The 19751-nt window shown below is 43.0% G+C and overlaps 1 protein-coding gene across 2 annotated transcripts; it reads right to left on the bottom strand.

The window, feature by feature from the left end:
* Positions 1-305: 305 nt before the first annotated feature.
* On the bottom strand, positions 306-16528 carry tex2l (testis expressed 2, like). Of its 2 annotated transcripts, none has more exons than XM_085360498.1 (11): positions 15137-16528; positions 11901-12101; positions 11394-11721; positions 9390-9652; positions 9190-9339; positions 8990-9089; positions 8293-8428; positions 2752-2889; positions 2197-2406; positions 549-669; positions 306-464 (listed from the first exon to the last, which is right to left on the bottom strand). In XM_085360498.1, the coding sequence occupies exons 1-11, from the start codon at positions 16526-16528 to the stop codon at positions 306-308; spliced, it is 3198 nt and encodes a 1065-aa protein (XP_085216624.1). The 2 variants fall into 2 exon arrangements, with proteins under 2 accessions (XP_085216624.1, XP_085216625.1); XM_085360499.1 differs by having other exon boundaries at positions 9417-9652.
* Positions 16529-19751: the final 3223 nt, after the last annotated feature.

Below are 19751 nucleotides of genomic sequence, written 5' to 3'. Positions count from 1 at the left end.
GACATTGTAAACATCAGATAATTAAATAAATAAATAAATATATCTTCTATGGATCATTCACATGTAAACAGTTGCAAGTTGCTCCATAGCATTCATTGTGACAGTTATTCTCCTTTAGATGATACAAGCAGATCTCTAAGTCATGGTCGGTTATCTTAACACGTACAGTGTGAAACGCAATTTATAGAAACTCCTGGTTCAGACATAAACACTAAGGTTAGTGAGTCTGCCTAAGAGCTACTAGCTTCATGTTATGTATCCACTTCACAGGGTCGGCTTTCCATTATTTTATTATCACTGTGGCACTAGTCTGATTCTGCCCCGGCGATCTCAGGTGGGATCCTTTCTATGGATTCTGTGGAGGAGCTTTGGGATTGTTGGGACTCTGAGGCTTGAGTGCTGTCCACGCCGGACTGCATCAGCGGTAAGTAGATGTCATCCATGTTTGGCAGTACTAAAACTTTCTGAAGAAGAAAAGCAGGAGTGAGCTAGGAAAACGCATCAGAAACATTTGATGGCAGCACAGAATTCGAATGATTTTTGACTACCTGGAACTCGTCCTGCAGTTTCCTTTCAATCCACTCAGTCACATGGCAGAAAGTCACCTCCCTTTCCCCCAGTTTAGGACGGACATGCAGATCCAGCTTTGGTGGTACACAGAAACTGTACCTGCGGATGACATTCAAATATTCAAATGCATCAAGATGATAACAAGTATGAGAATGTTTCAGGTCTATTTCGATCTCACGTTGTTGGAGCGCTTCAAAACAGCCTCAGTGCTCGAACAGATTTATCGGGCGAATAAATAAATGTTCCTTTGGCAAGCAGTGAAAAGTGAGTCACTCCACAGAGAGTCAGAAACAGATCACACAGCTGATTTGTTTTTGAGAATTTGTTAAGTGCACTTATGGCATGCAGCATAACCACGTCTTTTAAATCTCACAGTGTTTTTTTTCCTTGAATATATGTAAACTTATACTGTGTTATATCTTAAGAAAATCAATTAATCAGGACGTCCTGGAGTAAAATCAGATTTTTTGTTCATGTTCTCCATATTTTTTTTCTCCGCATTTTATGTTTTTCTTAACTTTTGCATTAGTTCCAATCTAAAGCTTATCAATCTTAAGCTCAACTTGTTTGTCACCTCTTCATTCTGTCAATTTTTAAAGATGCAAAATATAGAAAATCTTACTCTAGAAGGTGTCACCATTTTTTTTTTAAAGACAAACCCAAGTAGCGATTGGTGGCACTTCCATTAGCTTTATTTTTTTTTATATCAAAAAAGGGTTAACAGTCACTGGTCATTTTATTACACCTTAAACTGCCTTGCTTCTTCATGACACACATATTCAGCAAGGTGTTGGAAATGTTTCTCTGATATTTGTATCCATTTTGACACGATAGCATCACATAGTTAATGCAGATTTGTCAAAGTTGCTTTGTGACGTGGACGCAATCGCCAGAAGACGACTACACTGTGGTCACAAAGCGATGGACATGAACAGCAACAATGTTTTGTCATTTAAACAATGCTCACTTGATACTAAGGAGCCCAAAGTGTGCCAAATAATCTCTGCCTCAGTATTACACCAGCAGCAGCACCTGAACTGTTGATATAAGGCAGGATGGATCCATGCTATGATGCTGTTTACACAAAGTTTTCACTCTACCGTCTAAATGTTGCAGCAGAAATCAGGACACATCACACCTGGCTGTGTTTTCCAGTTTTCTGTTGTCCAATTTTGGTGAGCTGGTGTGAAGATCAAGGTATAATAAATGAAGTGACCAGTGAGTGGAATTACGCCTTTGATGCCGTTTCATGTTCGCTTGATTCATTGTTAATATTTGGATGCTTTAAACTGTTTTCAAACTATTAATCACAACACATGCATACGCAATTGTATGTTTTTTGCTATTTAAACACTTGCACTCATAATGGTCCAAAGCCTCCAAAGCCCTATCAGCACATACATGTTTATCTGAATTGCTCAATCCTCTTTAATCTTTAATGTGGTTATTGAATAAGCTATAGCGACTGATCTTCTTACTGGGCCTGAACACTTTGATCCAACATGGTTTTGAAGGGCTTCTGAATTAGTCTACATGTTTATATGCAGAAAGAAATAATCTGGATCAACACTGAAGGGCTGCTTGTGCCTCGTTCCAGCTCTAAGGCAGCGGCGTGTCTTTTCGTACCATATCCTGTCTGTAGGGGGCGGCGGGATGTTGACAACCAGAGTCCCTGACAATTCTTGAACCTCGACAGTGAGCAGCAGGGGCGTGTTGGACATCTCCTCGAACTTCTTCTTAATGAACTCGTTTTCTGTCGCCTTCTGGAAGTACTTGGATTTGGCGATTTTGTCCACAAATCTCAAAATCTTCCTTCCAGTCTTGCCACCCCCTGTCCTGTTAGAGAGGATTAGAGGAGACGAAACGACAGCGTTTGTGTGATCCTACGAGTCAGAATTTTGAGGAGACGAGAGCCTCGAAATGTAAATGAGAGCAGCAGCCATCTGGGGTGTGATGTCAGCACGGTTTAAAAAAAGAGCATTTGCAAGATAGCAGGGTGGAAGTAACACTTTCTTTCACACTTCTTACTGAAACGTTCCTTTTAGAAGCCGTTATTGCTGATCATTCCACAAAAGTAATATAATGTCATTGCTGCAACTTTTTTTTTAGCTCTTACTAAGCATGATGCAAAAGTAGGATATATTTTCCATGAATGGATGACATGAATCATTCAAAATTTACCCTTCTGTAGCTGGTGGGCATCCCTTCTCCCCCACCGGACCCTGAGGCTCAGAGAGAAGCGGCTCCTCCTCGTCAGATGAACCAGCGCTGGAGGACTCCTCATCACTGTCGGCCAACACACTGAGGATCGGCCTGCAGCTGGGAGGATAAACAGGCAGGCAAGTTAGGTACTGACACAGGCATAATACAAGTATTCAAAAAACATTTCTGAGGCAATTCAGTGCTTGAAACACTCACTTATATCACCATGGATACAATCTCAAGTGTTAAAACATTGAGACATTAGATTTAGAATTAAATGCTTGGGACAATGGGACGATAGAATTAAATGATGTGATCTCATAGACCTGAATTTAATCAAAGCAAAACAGAGAACAAACTTTTTGAACTGAGAAAACATCGCATTTTATTGGCTCATTTTGAATTTGATGGCAGTAAAACATCTCAAAAAATGAGAAAAAAGACCATGTTTACCACTATGTAGCATCACCGCTTTCTTTTTTTTTAACAACAGCCCATAAACATCTGGGAAATGAGGAGGTTTTTATTCTACCATGAAGCCATGCAATATGCGGTTTAGCATTTGTCTTGCAGAAATATGAAATATGCAAGGATGCAGGCTTTTGAACAGAGCACGGATATCAAGCTGGATCCTCCCTCTCCTCTTTAGTCCAGACTATGTGACATCCATGTTTCCCAACAAAACATAGGGTGACCATAGTTCAGGGGGTTGGGAAGCTCATCTGTACCCGGAAGGTTCGATCCCCCAGCTCTCTCTGTCCTGGTCGTTGTGTCCAGGGCAGCTGTGACTACAACTGTGGTTTGCCTGCACCAGTGTGTGAGTGAATGAATAGTGGAATTGTAAAACGCTTTGGGTGCCTAGAAAGCGATATATAAATGCAATCCATTATTGTTATTAAAATAATTTAAAATGTTGATTAATCTGACCACAGAACAGTTTTCAGTTTGCCTCGATCCAATTAAACTAGGAGTCCCAGGCTTCTACCTTTCTACCTTTAAAACCCACCACCAGCCAAATGGCTGGTAGGCTTTTAGCTAGGCTTTAGCTTCAGCCAAGTGGAAGCTAAATTGGCTAGTCATTCATATGTAAATTAGGTTGTTAGCTGGGAATTCTGGAGGGAGGGGAGTGGGGGTGTGTGGATGAGGGGGTGGGGGAGCTGCTAAAAGCTGTGAACTTCCTTTTGTGTTTCATCTTGATGCATTCTCAATCATCCAGGGAAATAAATCTCCAAAAGTCACCAACTTGGAGTGTTTCAGTTTGCCGTCTTAGGGAGAAATCAACACACATGGGTGTATGTCCTTTGTTGCTGAGATTTATTGATAAAAACAGTACAAAAAACCAACCATTTGTACACATATTTACAAATAATAATAAAAAGTGAGTGAGTACATTTCAACATTTTCAGCAATCACTCACAATCCTGGCACTGCCATGGTATCTGTAGTCTGCATTTACCACATGTGTATCTGTAGCAGTGAACACATCGCACAGTGGCATGATTGTTCTTGCATTTGTGTTTGACCTGACACATGGCTCTTTTTCCAGGACTAGGTGTGAAGCAACTGTTCTTTTCTTGCCTTCTTCTCAGCTACATGAGAGTGAGCCAACTCTCTTGCAAGCTCCACCACATTTACATATGAATGACTAGCCAATCCACTAGTGGATTGAGGAATTTCCCTGCGAATCTTGTTGACTGTGCCGAGGATGGTGGTTTTCAGTCTAAGAAGTTTTTGCGCAAGTGAAAGCGATGTGAAAAAATTGTCCGTGGTAACATTTCTGCCCTTGTCTAGGAATGGTTCCATCAGCCTCATTACTACATTTTCAGAAAGTCTCTCCCCAGTGGGACGATTGGGGTCCTTGCCAAGATATGGGAAGACATTGCAAATGTACTTGGATTTTAGGTCGCAAGCCACCCAAAACTTGATCCCAAACTTGTCAGGTTTACTTGCAATATACTGCAGGAAACAGCACCGAGTCTTTGATGGGAAAAGCTGTTCATCAACGGTGATATGTAGACCAGGGTTGTAGCACGTGATGCAGTTGGTGACCAATGATCCCCACACACTGGAAATTGCAGCGAACTTATCAGTCTTTGCTCGATTTGCTCCATTGTGGCATCAATCAGACCACTGGTATAATGTTGAAATGTACTCACTCACTTTTTATTATTATTTGTAAATATGTGTTGTTACGTTTCGGTGTTGTCGGTGTGTTGCTTTTGGCGTGACTGTTATGTGTTTCCTGTTTTACTTTGAAAGTCTGTGTTATCTTAGTGTTTTCAGTTTACGTTTTGCCCTGTCTCGTCAGTTCTAATTTGCCCCAGCTGTGTTTCCCTCCTGTGGTCCATTCCCTGATTGTTCCCTCCATGTATTTAAGCCCTGTGTGTCAGTATGTCATGGTCGCGATCTTTTTCCCCCCCCGTTGTAAATAGTTTGGCGCCTTGTGTTGTGATGTAAATAAATATCATATTTTGCTTTAAAGAAAATAGTGGTCGATACTTTCGTTTTGGGATGATTTTTGTGGTTTATTTTTCCTTATTTTTGTTTTTCTGCGTTGCACCCCGGTTGCCTAGGCCGGGGTGTAACATATGGGGGCTCGTCCGGGATCGCTGGAGGGTCCGAAGGAGGGACAGCTTCGGCCTTCTGTCTTCGCTGGAGGGTCCGAGGACCGCTTCAGCCTTCGTCTGCCTTCATCCGCCTTCGCCGGGGGGGAGGGTCCGTGGGACCGCCCCAGCCTTTGTCGTCGCTGGAGGGTCCGTGGGACCGCTCCAGCCTTCATCCGCCTTCGCTGGAGGGTCCGAGGGACCGCTCCAGCCTTCGTCGTCTGCTGGAGGGTCAGTGGGACCGCTCCAGCCTCCATCAGTTTCATCTGCCTCCGCTGGAGGGTCCGAGGGACCGCCTCAGCCTTCGTCGTCTGCTGGAGGGTCCGAGGGACCGCCTCAGCCTTCGTCGTCTGCTTGAGGGTCCGTGGGACCGCTCCAGCCTTCATCCGCCTTCGCTGGAGGATCCGAGGGACCGCTCCAGCCTTCTGCAGCTGGTGGGCTGCGTGTCCGTGTGTGCAGCTGGTGGGCTGCGTGTCCGTGTGTGCAGCTGGTGGGCTGCGTGTCCGTGTGTGCAGCTGGTGGGCTGCGTGTCCGTGTGTGCAGCTGGTGGGCTGCGTGTCCGTGTGTGCAGCTGGTGGGCTGCTCGTCTGCCTTCGCTGGAGGGTCCGTGGGACCGCTCCAGCCTTCATCCGCCTTCGCTGGAGGATCCGTGGGACCGCTCCAGCCTCCATCAGCTTCGTCTGCCTTCACTTCAGCCTTCGTTTGTTTGATCAAACATTTCACTTGGGGTTACATGTTTGATTTTTGGGTGGGGGGAAATGTTACGTTTCGGTGTTGTCGGTGTGTTGCTTTTGGCGTGACTGTTATGTGTTTCCTGTTTTACTTTGAAAGTCTGTGTTATCTTAGTGTTTTCAGTTTACGTTTTGCCCTGTCTCGTCAGTTCTAATTTGCCCCAGCTGTGTTTCCCTCCTGTGGTCCATTCCCTGATTGTTCCCTCCATGTATTTAAGCCCTGTGTGTCAGTATGTCATGGTCGCGATCTTTTTCCCCCCCGTTGTAAATAGTTTGGCGCCTTGTGTTGTGATGTAAATAAATATCATATTTTGCTTTAAAGAAAATAGTGGTCGATACTTTCGTTTTGGGATGATTTTTGTGGTTTATTTTTCCTTATTTTTGTTTTTCTGCGTTGCACCCCGGTTGCCTAGGCCGGGGTGTAACAGTGTACAAATGGTTGGTTTTTTGTACTGTTTTTATCAATAAATCTCAGCAACAAAGGACATACACCCATGTGTGTTGATTTCTCCCTAAGACGGCAAACTGAAACACTCCAAGTTGGTGACTTTTGGAGATTTATTTCCCTGGATGATTGAGAATGCATCAAGATGAAACACAAAAGGAAGTTCACAGCTTTTAGCAGCTCCCCCACCCCCTCATCCACACACCCCCACTCCCCTCCCTCCAGAATTCCCAGCTAACAACCTAATATACATATGAATGACTAGCCAATTTAGCTTCCACTTGGCTGAAGCTAAAGCTTAGCTAAAAGCCATTTGGCTGCTCTCCAGGTTTTAAAGGTAGAAAAAGCCAAATGGCAGTCCGTGGTGATGTAAGTGTTAAAATGACTTTGGTCCAGACTATATAGCAATGTTTCTGGATCATGTTCATATATGACATATTTACTGCACGACAGAGCTTTAACCTACATTTGTGGTTGATATGGTGAACTGTGTTCACAAACAGTGATTTCTGGGAGTGTTTCTGATCCCATGAAGTGAATCGTGACTGTTTTTAATGCAATGCTGCCTGAGGGACAAAGATCACAGCATCCAATACATGCAAACTGAATCCTTTCATGATATTATGTACTGTACAGGATGCGATAGTCAGTCCTTGCAATTTTGTGTTGAGGAACATTGTTTTGATAATTTGTACACACATTTTTTTCCAGACTGGCGAACCTCTGCCTATCTTTACTTTTGAGGATCTGTGCATCTTTAAGATGTTCGTTTTCTATCTAATCGTGTTACTGACCTGTTGCCAGTTACTCTAATTTGTTGCAAAATGTTCCTCCAGCTATTTCTTTTTAGTACCACTTCGTTTCGTTGCCCCCACCCCTGTTTGTGAGGTGTGTTCATGCCAACAAATGAAAAAAGAGCAAATATGTTTCTTAAAATATCCTGTTCTATTCTGATTAAAATGTCGCTTTCTGCGATTTGCGAATCATTCTGTTTCTATGTACACTTCACACAGCGTTCCAACTTTTCCAGAACTGGGGACGTACATGTGCAGGAGCCAATTTTGCATCTGCTATTAGTGAACATATCTGCAGCTTTGCTATCTTGACTTTTAGCTTTAGATGCAGCACAAAGACGGCTAATGTGAAGCTTTGCCTGGACTTTAATCCCTGTGGGTTTATGACAAGAAGGTCTAATCATTATAATGTGCGGCTCTGTAGATCAGAAAGCAGAAGGGATCAAGGGAGAGAGATGTGTAGGTGTGTGCGTGCGTGCAATAGAAAGGATTAGAATGAAAAACCCATGTTTACTGTTATTTTTTACATTGCTCGTGCTACTTGGGCAAGGCAACATGATGAAATATGCATTACAGATGATAAAAACACTATTAGCTTTTTTTAAAATAATAATACATGACAGAATTTAAAAATAGGAGGCAGCTCAGTAGGTAAGTCAGGATGTATCTGTCTTTGTGAATTTCACCCCCGCGGTGATTAGTGCATTAGAGATGAGGATGCAATTAATACACTGCTCTGTGGGGGTTACTGGAATATGAAAACAAAGTCAGTAAGGTAGCTAATTAAGGAGATTATCCACAGACATCACTGGCTATTACATTTTAAACAGCATCTTGTTTAAGAAAGTGTGTGATATGTAAGAATATATCTATAGATAGGTAACTCTATAAGATTACAGGGATGCGTCACGTGTCACTGTGCGAATGGACATGTGTGCAGCACTGACCGTGGGCTACCGGTTTCCGTCATACAGTGCACTGTCTCCTGACCGCCATCTTTACCCAGCTTGGACAGGTTGAACTTGGTCTGCAGGGTCATCTGCAGGTTACCAGTGTAAACCAGCTGAAGCTCCACCCACAGGCCTGCAGAGGGCACCCCAAACAGGTCAAAACTAGACCTCCAAAATTAAGACAAATGCTGCTAGAGACAGCCTAATCTGGACACACGCTGCTTAGTAGGCAGATTAAACAGCTTTCATTGAGATTATCGAGGCTTGGAATTAAATTCATAGTAAATTACGAGAGACTATTAATTCTCTTTAGGAGGTGAGTGGGGGGAAAAAGTGGGGGAGGACAGAAAACAGCAAAAGCTGTTGACACACGGTTGCGTAACGGCGAAGGAGGCGGAGAAATCGAAAAAGGGGAAAGTCATGATGTCACACAGCTACATTCATGCTGATAAGCTTAAATTTCCCTCATCGTTAGGAGCAGCCAAACGGCCTGATTTCAAAACACACACACACACGCAAATATGCCCCAAATTGCAGAGTAATGGTTGCCCTGCCCCACAAGATTACGACAGGATAACCGTGTCTGATCTGATGCTGAGGTCATCGCTTGCTGTGTTTGTGTATTTGTGTAAATCTCTTTGCATTTTGTGTTGCCCTTATGTTTTGCGGTGTTTAATCTCCTCTCTGCACTCACCTCTGGGGTTAACCTCTGGTCTGGAGGTAGCGGTGATTTGCGGCATTGAGCTGCCCATATCCAGCTCAGTCAGAGTCAGTTCATTCATAAAGTAAGGCAGCTGTAGAGAATATTGCATGATTTAAAATCACAGGGGGGCAAAACTGTGGTGTAATTATGGTTAACCTTTCTGACTCGGCAGCTTTCACTACTGCTCTCACTCTAATTTTGCTGAGTTTCTTCTGAATCTTGTGGGAGACGGCGTCGGCCCAGTGCTTCTCTCGCAGGAAATCCCAGAAGATCCGACCGAGTAGAGCGTTAGCCCAGGCAGTTTGGCTTTTCCCTGGGTACTCTGCTAGATCACAGGTACACTTAAAAAAATAAAGACAAGGAAAACACAAGTTTAGATCAAATTAAAGGCTGTATAGTTTGTAATGGTAAAGCTTACATCTGTGCTGCTGGCTCCAGGACTACAGAGTGGGGTCAGCTCCTCTGTAACCAGGAGACGGGCCATATAACTGGGGTAGTCGAGCACAGAAAGGCCCCTGGTGCTACTGGAGGGCGCTCCGGAGATAATGGGGAATGGGGGTGTGGATGGGGCGTCCTCGTCACTGCTGCCCACTCTGCTGGAGCCTCTGCTGCTCGGGACATTAACCTGTACACTGGTGCGCTGTGTTTGGTCACCTGGGAGAACACAGGATCATTTAATCATAGTTCTGACAAAAAGTAACTCTGATAATTTTTCAGAGCAAAGCGACCCACTTTAAAACCAGAAAATCTCATGCCCAATCATAAATCTTCTCTCTATATAAAATATAAAATAAAGTGATTTATTTCTTGAAAACTGTATTCAAAAAACATAAACAACACAGACACGGATTTAAATGGCTAATTCTACCCAGTCAATGCGTGGCCGACCTGTCACTGGGACACAAACTTCAAAAAAAGAGCAGAGTAATATCACAAACTAAATATATGTACATATATATGCAACTATACATACGTGTGATACTCTCGGCCGTGTTGCTATAACAACCCCATGCACATTAAGTTCTGGTTCTGGATTATAATGGAAAATGACCAGAACCAAGTTATGTCGAGCTGATTAGGTACTAGCGGAGAAGGGCTATTTGCAACTTGCAAGTTGTCTCATTTTCAGCAAGGGATAACTTGCAAGCTACTTTGGCTAGTTTCACAACATCCACCTTGGAAATCTTGAGTGAGAAATATTGTACTATGGGTTTTAATTTCTGAAAGCTTTTTTTTATAGTGATCATATCATCGCTTATGTTGCAGTTCCTCATTAATCCTCTAATATATTTTCCACATGAACAGGGCAGCTGGAAGTCTGTTTTTGATGGACAGACTTGTAGATGATGGTATCTGAAAGAAAATTCTTTGCAAGCATATATCTTCAGTTTTTGAGGAACAATCTGTTGACCATGTAAACTCCACTGGAACCTGGCTGACCATTAGTTTCTAATCATATCTACAGTATGTAACGGACAGACATAGTTTTCAGGATGTGAAAGTGAAGCTAAAGTGGAAATACCTCATACCTACAATCTTTTTAATGACCAAAAGGGGGCGACTGTACATATAAGACAGCAGCGCTACTGCTTTATCCATGACTTCAATCACTAGTTTGAAGTCAGTATATCAATAATGTTCTCATTTAGAATAAAACATCATTTTGGGTGTAGTATCAACAATTTCTTAGTCGGGTCCACCCTTCCCCCCTAAACCAAAAAAATAGCCAAACTACTCAAGTTGCGCTTTCAAAACTGGAGTTCACAAAAAATAGTGTCTGTCCATCTTTGATATACAGTCTGTGGTTTGAACCCTGAATCATCCTGTGGTGTGGGAGTATTGATGAACACTTTTCCGATATGTTCTTGTATTCTGTGATTCCCGAGTATATAGTAGGTGAGACCACTACGACAAAGCTAGGGGCAGTGTTGCCCCTGTACGACAGTGCATTTATGCTAAGCTATGCTAGTCATCTCCTAGCTTCAGGTTTTTACTAGAACAGTACAGGAGAGACAGCGCTAATAGTATTCTCAGCTCCTCAGACACAGGAATAATCATGCATGATTATTTCAACTATTACTCTATTTGAATTTACTAAAATGACCGTTTAGATTAAAAAACCAGCCTTTCCCAAGAGCGCAGCATGACAGATACTTTTAGTGCCGCGGATTTCGGATGAATAAAGCTGCCAGTGGAAGAGGGAAGTGTAACAGAAGCATGATGAAATAACAGATTTGATTTAAGAATATTTGTAGTAAAACCGTTTCAAGTTTCCCCAAAACAAGGCTGGTCTCTGTTTTTTATTGCATGTTCGCTTGAAATGGATTGCCAGAGCACGTAATCCATATTCCACTCATATATTACAGATTCCTAATGCATTAACAATGTGTCATACCCTTTGTGCAGGAGACATATTTGCTCTGTCTGTTTCTCTCCTTTTCCCTTTCTGTGTCCATGGATGCAAACAGGAAATGATGGAACCACTCTTCTTTCTCTCTTCCCGTACGGCCGAAGAGGTAAAGAACGGTGGGAAGCTCATGGTCATATTTGGAGGATCTTGGTTTTGGACTGGCTGATTCGGCTCCGGACTCCGATCCTCGCCTCTCCTCCCGCCTTCCCCCCTCATCCTCCTGAGATTTTGCCCCCCTGGTTAGCTGGATGCAGATGGGATACTTTGGGTTCCACATCCTCTTCTGCGCCAACACAGATGGCAGCAGGAATACCTTTGGGAAAAGCAAGCAGAGTTCAATGGCGTTGAAGCAAAACTGTTAAACGGGGAACGTAAACAGTTTATTTTAATCTTGAGAGTTAATTTCAAAATCAAATATTTCATTTCAGCCAGTGGGGCCTCAGATACAGTAAAACCTTTCATTTAACACTATTACTTAGCGAGTTCTCATACTTTGCTATTTGCCAGCTGATAGCAGCGTGACTTGACAAAGGTGGGCTCGTGGAATCTCTCGTCATACGTGGCCCTGCGGCTGATGTTCGATCGTGGCGTTTCCAGACGGAGACACGATCCCTCCAGGGTGGCAAACACAGAGTGAGTCAGACCTAGATGGCTGGTTTCTGGGTCGTAATCAAATATCTCATTCATCCAGCCCTGAAAAGAAAGAAAGTAAGAGGTGATTTAAAATCAACACTAGGGGTTTTTATGCACATTCAAGTGAGAAGTAAACACTTCATCTCAAATTGTTCCAGCCGTGAAAATCCTGATCTTTGTAATCAGACTGAGATGTGATGTGGAGAGCGAAAAGTAAAGGTGCATTTTAAACGCTTTATTTGTCAGTGAAGGTTTCAGTGAGAGCTGATGTCTCGGGACCAAACTAGGCAAATTATATTCAACTCTCTTGATTTTTAAAGATATGCTTTATCTTATTTCACCTTTACAAATACTCAATGTGCGATTGAAGTGCAGACTTCCAGATTTAATTTAAGGCAACAAACAAAAGTACCTCATTAACTGTTTGTGCACTCCACTTTAAAGTTCCAGTCAACTAACTGGTACATTACACACAGTAATTTAATAATTTAAAGCAGAGTCACCCTATGACCTCTGAGACTGCCTCACAAACCTCCCCAGCTTTCACGTTTTAATTGCTTTCAAACTGATACCCAACTGCTAATGGCCAAAAAAGGGAAGTAGCTCAATAGCGAGACAGCAAACATTGTTTTCCACTCTTCTCCATCCCTAGTCTCCATCCTGACAAATTACAGCTTATTCCAGTCTGTATTTCCCACTAATTGCCTCTGGAGCTGACAGTGTCTGGGTGGTGTAGTCCTCCCTGGTTGCCCCGTGTCAAGCTAAGCCAGGAGCAGAACAGCAATTATCACTGCGGCTCCAGCACTTTTCATTATTGATGGTTTTAATTGTGTTCCAGGATCCTCGTGTACGGTAGTAGCACGCCACATTCAGAAGCTTTAATCTGAGAACAAAACAGTCAGACCTGCTGAAGCGACTCGCCAGCATGACATTGTTATTTTGGACCAAGTGAGCAGCAGTGAAGACTAATAACAACTACTTGGCATACTCTGGGTGCTGAAGTTTACTTGGAGGAATTTTTTAACAAGCTTTTTAAAGTGAATTCAGAAATTAGTAAATTTTCATTCGTATAAGAGGTAAACATTTTGAAATAGCCATAATCCCACTGTGACCATACTAAGGTACATGTTTCCATCCATCTGCTTCATGTGAACATTTTAGACAAAACTGAAGTTTGTTTACAGAGTAGGAACATGCCAACATGAAAAAACTTTGTGCACTACAATATGAACCTGTTTCAGCTCTCTGTGCACAGGGGGGTCAAAAATCAGAATTTGTTCTGAGACTATTAATGCCCTATTTTGCAGTAACTCTTGATCCCATCTCCACATAATATTTATACAACAGTATTTGTTCAATTCATTCTTTTGAACACTTATCAAATTCAAGGTCACAGGCAGACAAAACCTGTCAAAGCTGGATAGAAATGACTTTACACCCAAGAGAGATTGCCACTCCATCACAGTGTTGACACACAGAGACCCACGTCCACACTAATACATTTTCGTTTTAAACCGCATCTTTTTCTCTCCGTTTTGGCCTGAGACGGCGTTTTTGGTCAAGGAAAACAGAGTATTTTGAAAACACTCTCCAAAGCGGATCCATTTGAAAACTCAGTTTTTGCATCGCAGTGTGGACAGCGAACTCGGAGTCTTTTCGTAAATTAGACATTTTAGTCATGTGATGCAGTCATGTGACCAATTAAACTAAGATAGCGGAGGGCATTAGACAGCAGTTGTTTTGTTTGCTCTCAATTTTGACAGCCCTATTAAAGATTAATATCAGTCTGAACATGCTCCACATAGCTTTTCTTCAAATTCTTTAATTCTCACTCACTTTTGCAACTTTGTACTTTGGTTACTCGCAGCAACAACTCCACCTCATTGTGAGTCCATTTAAAAAACTTTTCCTCGACATTTTGCCGCAAAGTTTCAAAGAGCCAAAAAGTAAATAAATGGCAGACAGAAATGACGCAGGTCGAATCGTCTGGCATTTCACGCATGCGCAGTACTGGAACGTAAGCGTTTTCGGCCGTTTCAATGTGGACACACAACTCTGTGAAAATGAATGAAAACGATAGTGTGGACGCAGAGCGTTTTTAGACGTATACGCCGTTTTCAAATTTATCCGGGCTAGTGTAGACGTAGCCCCACAAACTCTCACATTCACGCCTATGGCCAATTTAAACCTCTGAGATCAAAGTTTTCAGCAGCAGTACCGAACCCTAACCTTAACTCTACCTATGTAATTAGAATAGTTTTTGGGTTGCTTTTAAAAAAAATCTGTGTCTTGACAGTTAAGGAACAAACAAAGAAAATGACCATCCTGACACAAATTAAAAACTACTTCCCTTTTAAAAAAAACGTTTGACTATCTCAAAAACAGAGTTAGGTTAAGTTGAGAGTCAGAACTAGAGTTATTACCTACAGTAACTTATAATTCAGAGAGTTAAAATCTCCAGTCGATGTAACATGCATATCTGAGCCTGAAAAATAACCCATACCAGGGAAGGTGGGACAGACAGAAAGGCCGCAGATGACTAAGAGCTTCAATCCAAGAACTTTCTTGCTAATAAGTGCAGAAAATGGAAAAGCCAATGTACAGTATATATACATTTGCTTTTGCCAGTTTTCAAACATTTGGTGGAAAATTGTTCAGCTTAACAGCCTCTGAATCAAAAATAGAGCCAGTTGAGCTCATAGTATAAAGACTATAAACAGGTGCAATGTGGGGTATATGTAAAGATCACTGATTGATGAACAAAAATGTAAAATAAATCCTCAAAATTTTCATCCAGGACTACTTAGTTCTCCCTTTTGCCAGCCTTTTTCTAACACTTCAACTGGCTGTCGGGTCTAGTCTCATTTTTAACCCCGTTCCCTGTGAGTTGGAGAATGAGGAAAACAAAGAAATTCAATTCTGTATCTGTTGAGCATTATGGCACCTTCAAGTGCGTTATGGCACCTTCAAGTGCCATAACGCACTTGATTCCCAGGCATTTTTATGACAAACTAAAAATGTGTGAGTACTGGAGCTGAACAGAGGTGTCTGAAAATAAAAGTGACATTTTCATCGTTGATGACTCATCCATTTACCTTGAGTGTGTCAGGCTCAGTGCTTACAATGCCACCTGTCAGAATCCCTTCTCCCAACAGCGTCTGTGGCGGTCTATAGGTATGGACTGAGTTGCTAGACCTGGAGGAACCCATCCGAATGAGCCAAAGCCCTAGCAAGAAGCCCAGTGCTAATCCCAGAGCCAGGCCAGAGAAGTATGGACTGAGAGGTAGGATAAAGTAGCCGTATGAAAGCACTGCCACACAAAATAAACTCATTCGTGGCAGAGGGTGAGGGGGCTGTGGAACGGGAGAGGTCGTGGGTGCTGTTAGAGCCTGAGAACCAGGCAACCTCCTCGCCTGCTTATGAGTTTCGATGGCAAACACTTGCATCATATCACCATCTGTACATATTTCCAGCTCCTCATCCCTGTGTTGCTGCACGTGGTGATGCACCGGGCAGGGGCAGTGCTGAGTTCTCCCGAGATGTCTTACAGAAGGCCACTCAAAGACAGAAAAAACATCAGCATCTGTTTTCCTGGCGCTTCTCACAGGAGACTCGGACAGAACAGTGTCTGTGCTACTTTCCCGCCCCAAACCTCTGGAGCTGATCTGGTGAGTTCCCTGGTTCTTACACTGCTGTTTGGGGCTGCCTGAGCTTTCTTCCCTCCTGATCTTACTGAACATGCTGCTCAAAGGTTCGTGCACAACCTCAGTGAGCTTCCTCTTGGTGTCCTCCAGTTCCATTTTGAAGAAACCACCTTTCAGGCTGTCTCCGCTTGGGGAAAGCGAACTAGGAGATGGGGGAGCAGTCCGAGAGTCCCCATTGCTGCGGGTTTTCGGTTGTGTCAGCTGCTTCCACAGGTGGAGGTTAAGTCGGGAGTCTGATTTGGACTGCGACACCTCGGGCTCTGAGCGGGAAAGCTCTGTGGAGATTGACTTGACGAGGCTGAGAAAAGGTCTGGGTTTGAGGGTGGAGCTCTCTTTCAGATCCAGCTCTGTGGACAGAGACTTGACCAGGCTCGCTAAGGGTCGGTGGGTGGGTGAGGGCGGGCCAGGCAAGAGGAAGCTTGGGCCCAGAGAACCAGAACAGTTCCCCAGGGAACCTGGCGTTGAGGGAGACAGAGGGACATGGAACTCTTCGGACTTCACCCCTCTGTCATCCTCGACAGAAAAATGTTTCTCCTTTGAGAGCGATATAGCAGGGTAGTCCTCATCATGCTCAAGGGAGAAGATGAACTCACTCTCATCCAGGCTGTCCCACTCTCCTTCAGTCCCTGTTAGCTGGATCACAATCCCTCGGGGGAGATGCCTCTTTGTCCCGAGGGAGGTGGCACCCACTGAGGAGAGACCGTGGGGTTCCTCGGGAGATCTGCCACCTGCTCCACCTTTGTCCTCGCTTCCTCTCTCTCCATTTTTACCACCTTCTGCCATTTCTTGACTTTACATTTCCAGGCCGAGGCACTTATGTGTCACTGAAAAAGAATAAAAAAAGACACGGTCAGCTACATCACTAAGCCTCAAGGGCAGAACAAATGAAAGCAGTCAGGGTCTGAGCTGTAGAGAATGAGGAAGGGCATCTTTTCTGTGCTAGTGCGTAATTTCCAAAGAAACTGCTTACTGATGCCAACTGCGCATTAATGTGTGAATGCCGCTTAGTTGAGCTCTGAAGAGCTGTGGAAACCTACATTAATCTGAAGACCAGTGAGCCTGAATCACAGCCAAGTAAGCATGTCTCCCATAGCTGTCGCTCCACATACTGAAGGTTTTTTAGAAGCATGCAAAAATAGACAAGACAGACTTTCTTCCCCAAATGTTGCACAAACTAGGGCAACTCAGGCTTGGATCTATATGCTTTTTGGCCCTGATATGAATGCATTTATGGAAACAGAAAAATCTGTGCATGATAGTAAAAAAAGGGGTAATTTAAATATGGTAAGATCCCTTTAAAGCAGAAACAAACATAAAAAAGCTCCACTCATTCTGTGAAGCAGTATTCAGAATGTAATCTCTCTCCAGCGTCACCCTCCAAAGAGCCTACTGTCAGCCACTGAAACTGAGCCACAACGCTCCCTGTGATGTCTTCTCAAGCTGCTTTGAAAGTTACTTATGCAACCCTGAGATGAATAGTGAGGGGGGATGTTTTCTGTCGTTCACCCCCCACCTCCATCCCCGCATATGGCCTTTGTGTGTCGCAACAGCATTGCGCTTTTTCACATAACACGGCCACCACCAACAAACTTGTAAAATGATACAAGTAAAAACCAACATTGGAGAGACGCATTAGATCAGCTCTGATTTAGTGAATGAAAAAAGCAGTTCTGTGTCCCAAAACACAAGTTGGAAACCAGCATAAAGGCCCAGTGGGAGCCCTTTTATTTGCAGTCTCTTGAGGTCAAGTGCCCTGCAAGTTGAACCCTACCTCTTACTGTTCAGATTTACGTAACTGTATTAGGGCACTGTGTGGCACAGTTTCACCCACTTCCCCAGCAGCTGGTGGATTCTGACTAATCTGCTCTTGCCCAAAATGGACGGAGGGGAGATAAACTAACACACACAGATGTGTTGAGGCGGCTTTACTCCTTCCTCACAACCTTTAACGGGATGGAAAGAGGGACCAGAAGCTGCAAGGTGCTAAATGCACTCACACATTAAACAACTGTTAAGCTAATAATGTTTTGTCCAAGCTGACTGTTGTCTTATCATCATGTGAGTTAGGAAACTGCTGTGGACTCCAGATGCTGCTGTAGTTCTAATCCAGATGTTTTTATAACAATCACGGCAGCTATAAGTCGGCTTTATGCATAAACGCATATAAGATTATTGTATTGGTCAAATAGCATAACACAAAATCCACAGTGGAGAGGGCTTTAAGCTAAAACATGTGCAGGTCTTCTATATGTCTCAAATAAGACAGAAAGAAAATAAAACTGTACAGAAATTGCTGTTAAACACCTTAATTACACAGGATTCATGTGGAAGTGTTGCTTCAGTGATTGTCTATAGTTGTTCCTGTCACTTGGGGGGACATGTCTGCTGGTGGGAACCTCATAAGAACTAGAACCAATCATTACAAGCCAAGATAACCAAGCTTCGCTTGGAAGGTAGCATTAGCCGAGCATTAGCCCATTAGCGAGCTGGCTATTGCTAACTTGGTGCATATACAACAGGCTGCTTATTCACAGAGTGATCAGTTTCCTACATTTTGAAGTACATCTTACACAATGTCCACGCCGTTCTCTAAGGACGTTTGCATAACGTGATTTCATTCGCTGACTGCCATGCTGGAGCATGACAGTTAGCGAATGAAATGAATGTGACTTGACTGGCTGATGTCAGTGCTGGTGCTTCAGAAGTTAAATTTCTCTCAGCTTTCAGCACAAGCATGGACAGGTTAAAAATTGATATAGCTTTCAAGTCAGAAAAATGAAGCCAGTGTCGTAAAAAAAGGATTCTAAATGAAGGACCCCAGATGGCGATAGCTGTGGTTAAGGCTGTTCGATATAACGATATATATCGGATGACGATATAAAAACGTCATTTCATTTTGCGCTATCGTTTGTTTCATGGTGTCGCAAAATAAACTGTTTACGGCAATATTTTTTCATCGTTTTGATGGTCACTGTAGCGGCTATATTAATTTCTTAAAGTTCTCTCTTTCTCTTATATTTAATATAACCACACTACGGGCGGACAAGCGCCAGTTTTTAATGGGTTGTCGTTAGCAACAACGACAGTAAAACCATCGCATGTCCGCTTGTTTATTTTCCACATAAACCTTTCACAATAAAGCTCAAGATCCTGTTGAGACTTTTCAAAATAAACGGAATCACTTGAAAGAGGATGCAGCGTATTGATGGATGAGAAGCAAAAAAAGAGCCGCCAGGTGCTAAAAAATAAACCTTAAGACTCAAACGTTAGAACAGGCTTTTCCCCGCAGCACGCCGTGTAATAAATACTCAAAGAAAACAGCGGCCGTTACAACTTATGTCTAAAGATGTATAGTTTCATACATCGGTTAAAACACTCGACTCCAGGTACACGACGCCCAGCTGGAAACACTTCAATTACCCGAGATTCACAGAATTTACAGAAAATATAAAATTTTTTGTGATTTATATCGTTATCGGGACGATAGATGTTTTATATCGGGATATGAGATTTTGGTCATATCGCACAGCCCTAGCTGTGGTTGCAAAAAGACTTCCAGGGCTATTTATAGAAAACAACTTTCTGTCTTGACCTCTAAAGACATTCAGTTGGTCAGTCATTTTTTTCAGTAACTCATTTTGGAAGAAGTTACATGCTCCAATTTGTCACTGTATTGATATATAACTGGGCTCTAGACTAACTTTTTGCCACGGTTGCACTGGTGCACCTAACTTTTTTTCTTAGGCGCACCAGCACAAATGTTAGGTGTAAATGATTAACTAACAATCTTGTGCTTGTGCTTAAAGTGCTTTGGCACTCTTTGGCAATATTTTAGACAATGTTAAATTTAATCATCACATCGGCCTCTCCTGACGACCTGTTTGCTGCTACCTGCTGCTGAAAGGCCGTGGGGAGAGGGGACACTTGGGCAGCGCATTTACCACGACATATAATGTGTTTTCTGGATACACTGTGCTTTTTCAGCATTCAAAGATTGATGGCTCTG

The sequence above is a fragment of the Diplotaxodon limnothrissa genome, linkage group LG8 (assembly GCF_057381915.1).
Source record: "Diplotaxodon limnothrissa isolate DT_005_m linkage group LG8, D_limnothrissa_male_GT1.1, whole genome shotgun sequence".
In the NCBI taxonomy this organism is placed as follows: domain Eukaryota; kingdom Metazoa; phylum Chordata; class Actinopteri; order Cichliformes; family Cichlidae; genus Diplotaxodon; species Diplotaxodon limnothrissa.
Note: the sequence above shows the minus strand (reverse complement) of the source record. Positions and strands in the feature narration are given on the sequence as shown.

Excerpts from the sequence above, each read along its gene's own strand:
- tex2l (XM_085360498.1), bottom strand. The coding sequence starts at position 16,528 with ATGGCAGAAGGTGGTAAAAATGGAGAGAGAGGAAGCGAGGACAAAGGT. Across the intron at positions 9,090-9,189 it reads AGAAACTCAGCAAAATTAGA|CTGCCTTACTTTATGAATGA; the intron begins GTGAGAGCAGTA and ends TATTCTCTACAG. Across the intron at positions 2,890-8,292 it reads ACGGAAACCGGTAGCCCACG|CTGCAGGCCGATCCTCAGTG; the intron begins GTCAGTGCTGCA and ends TTATCCTCCCAG.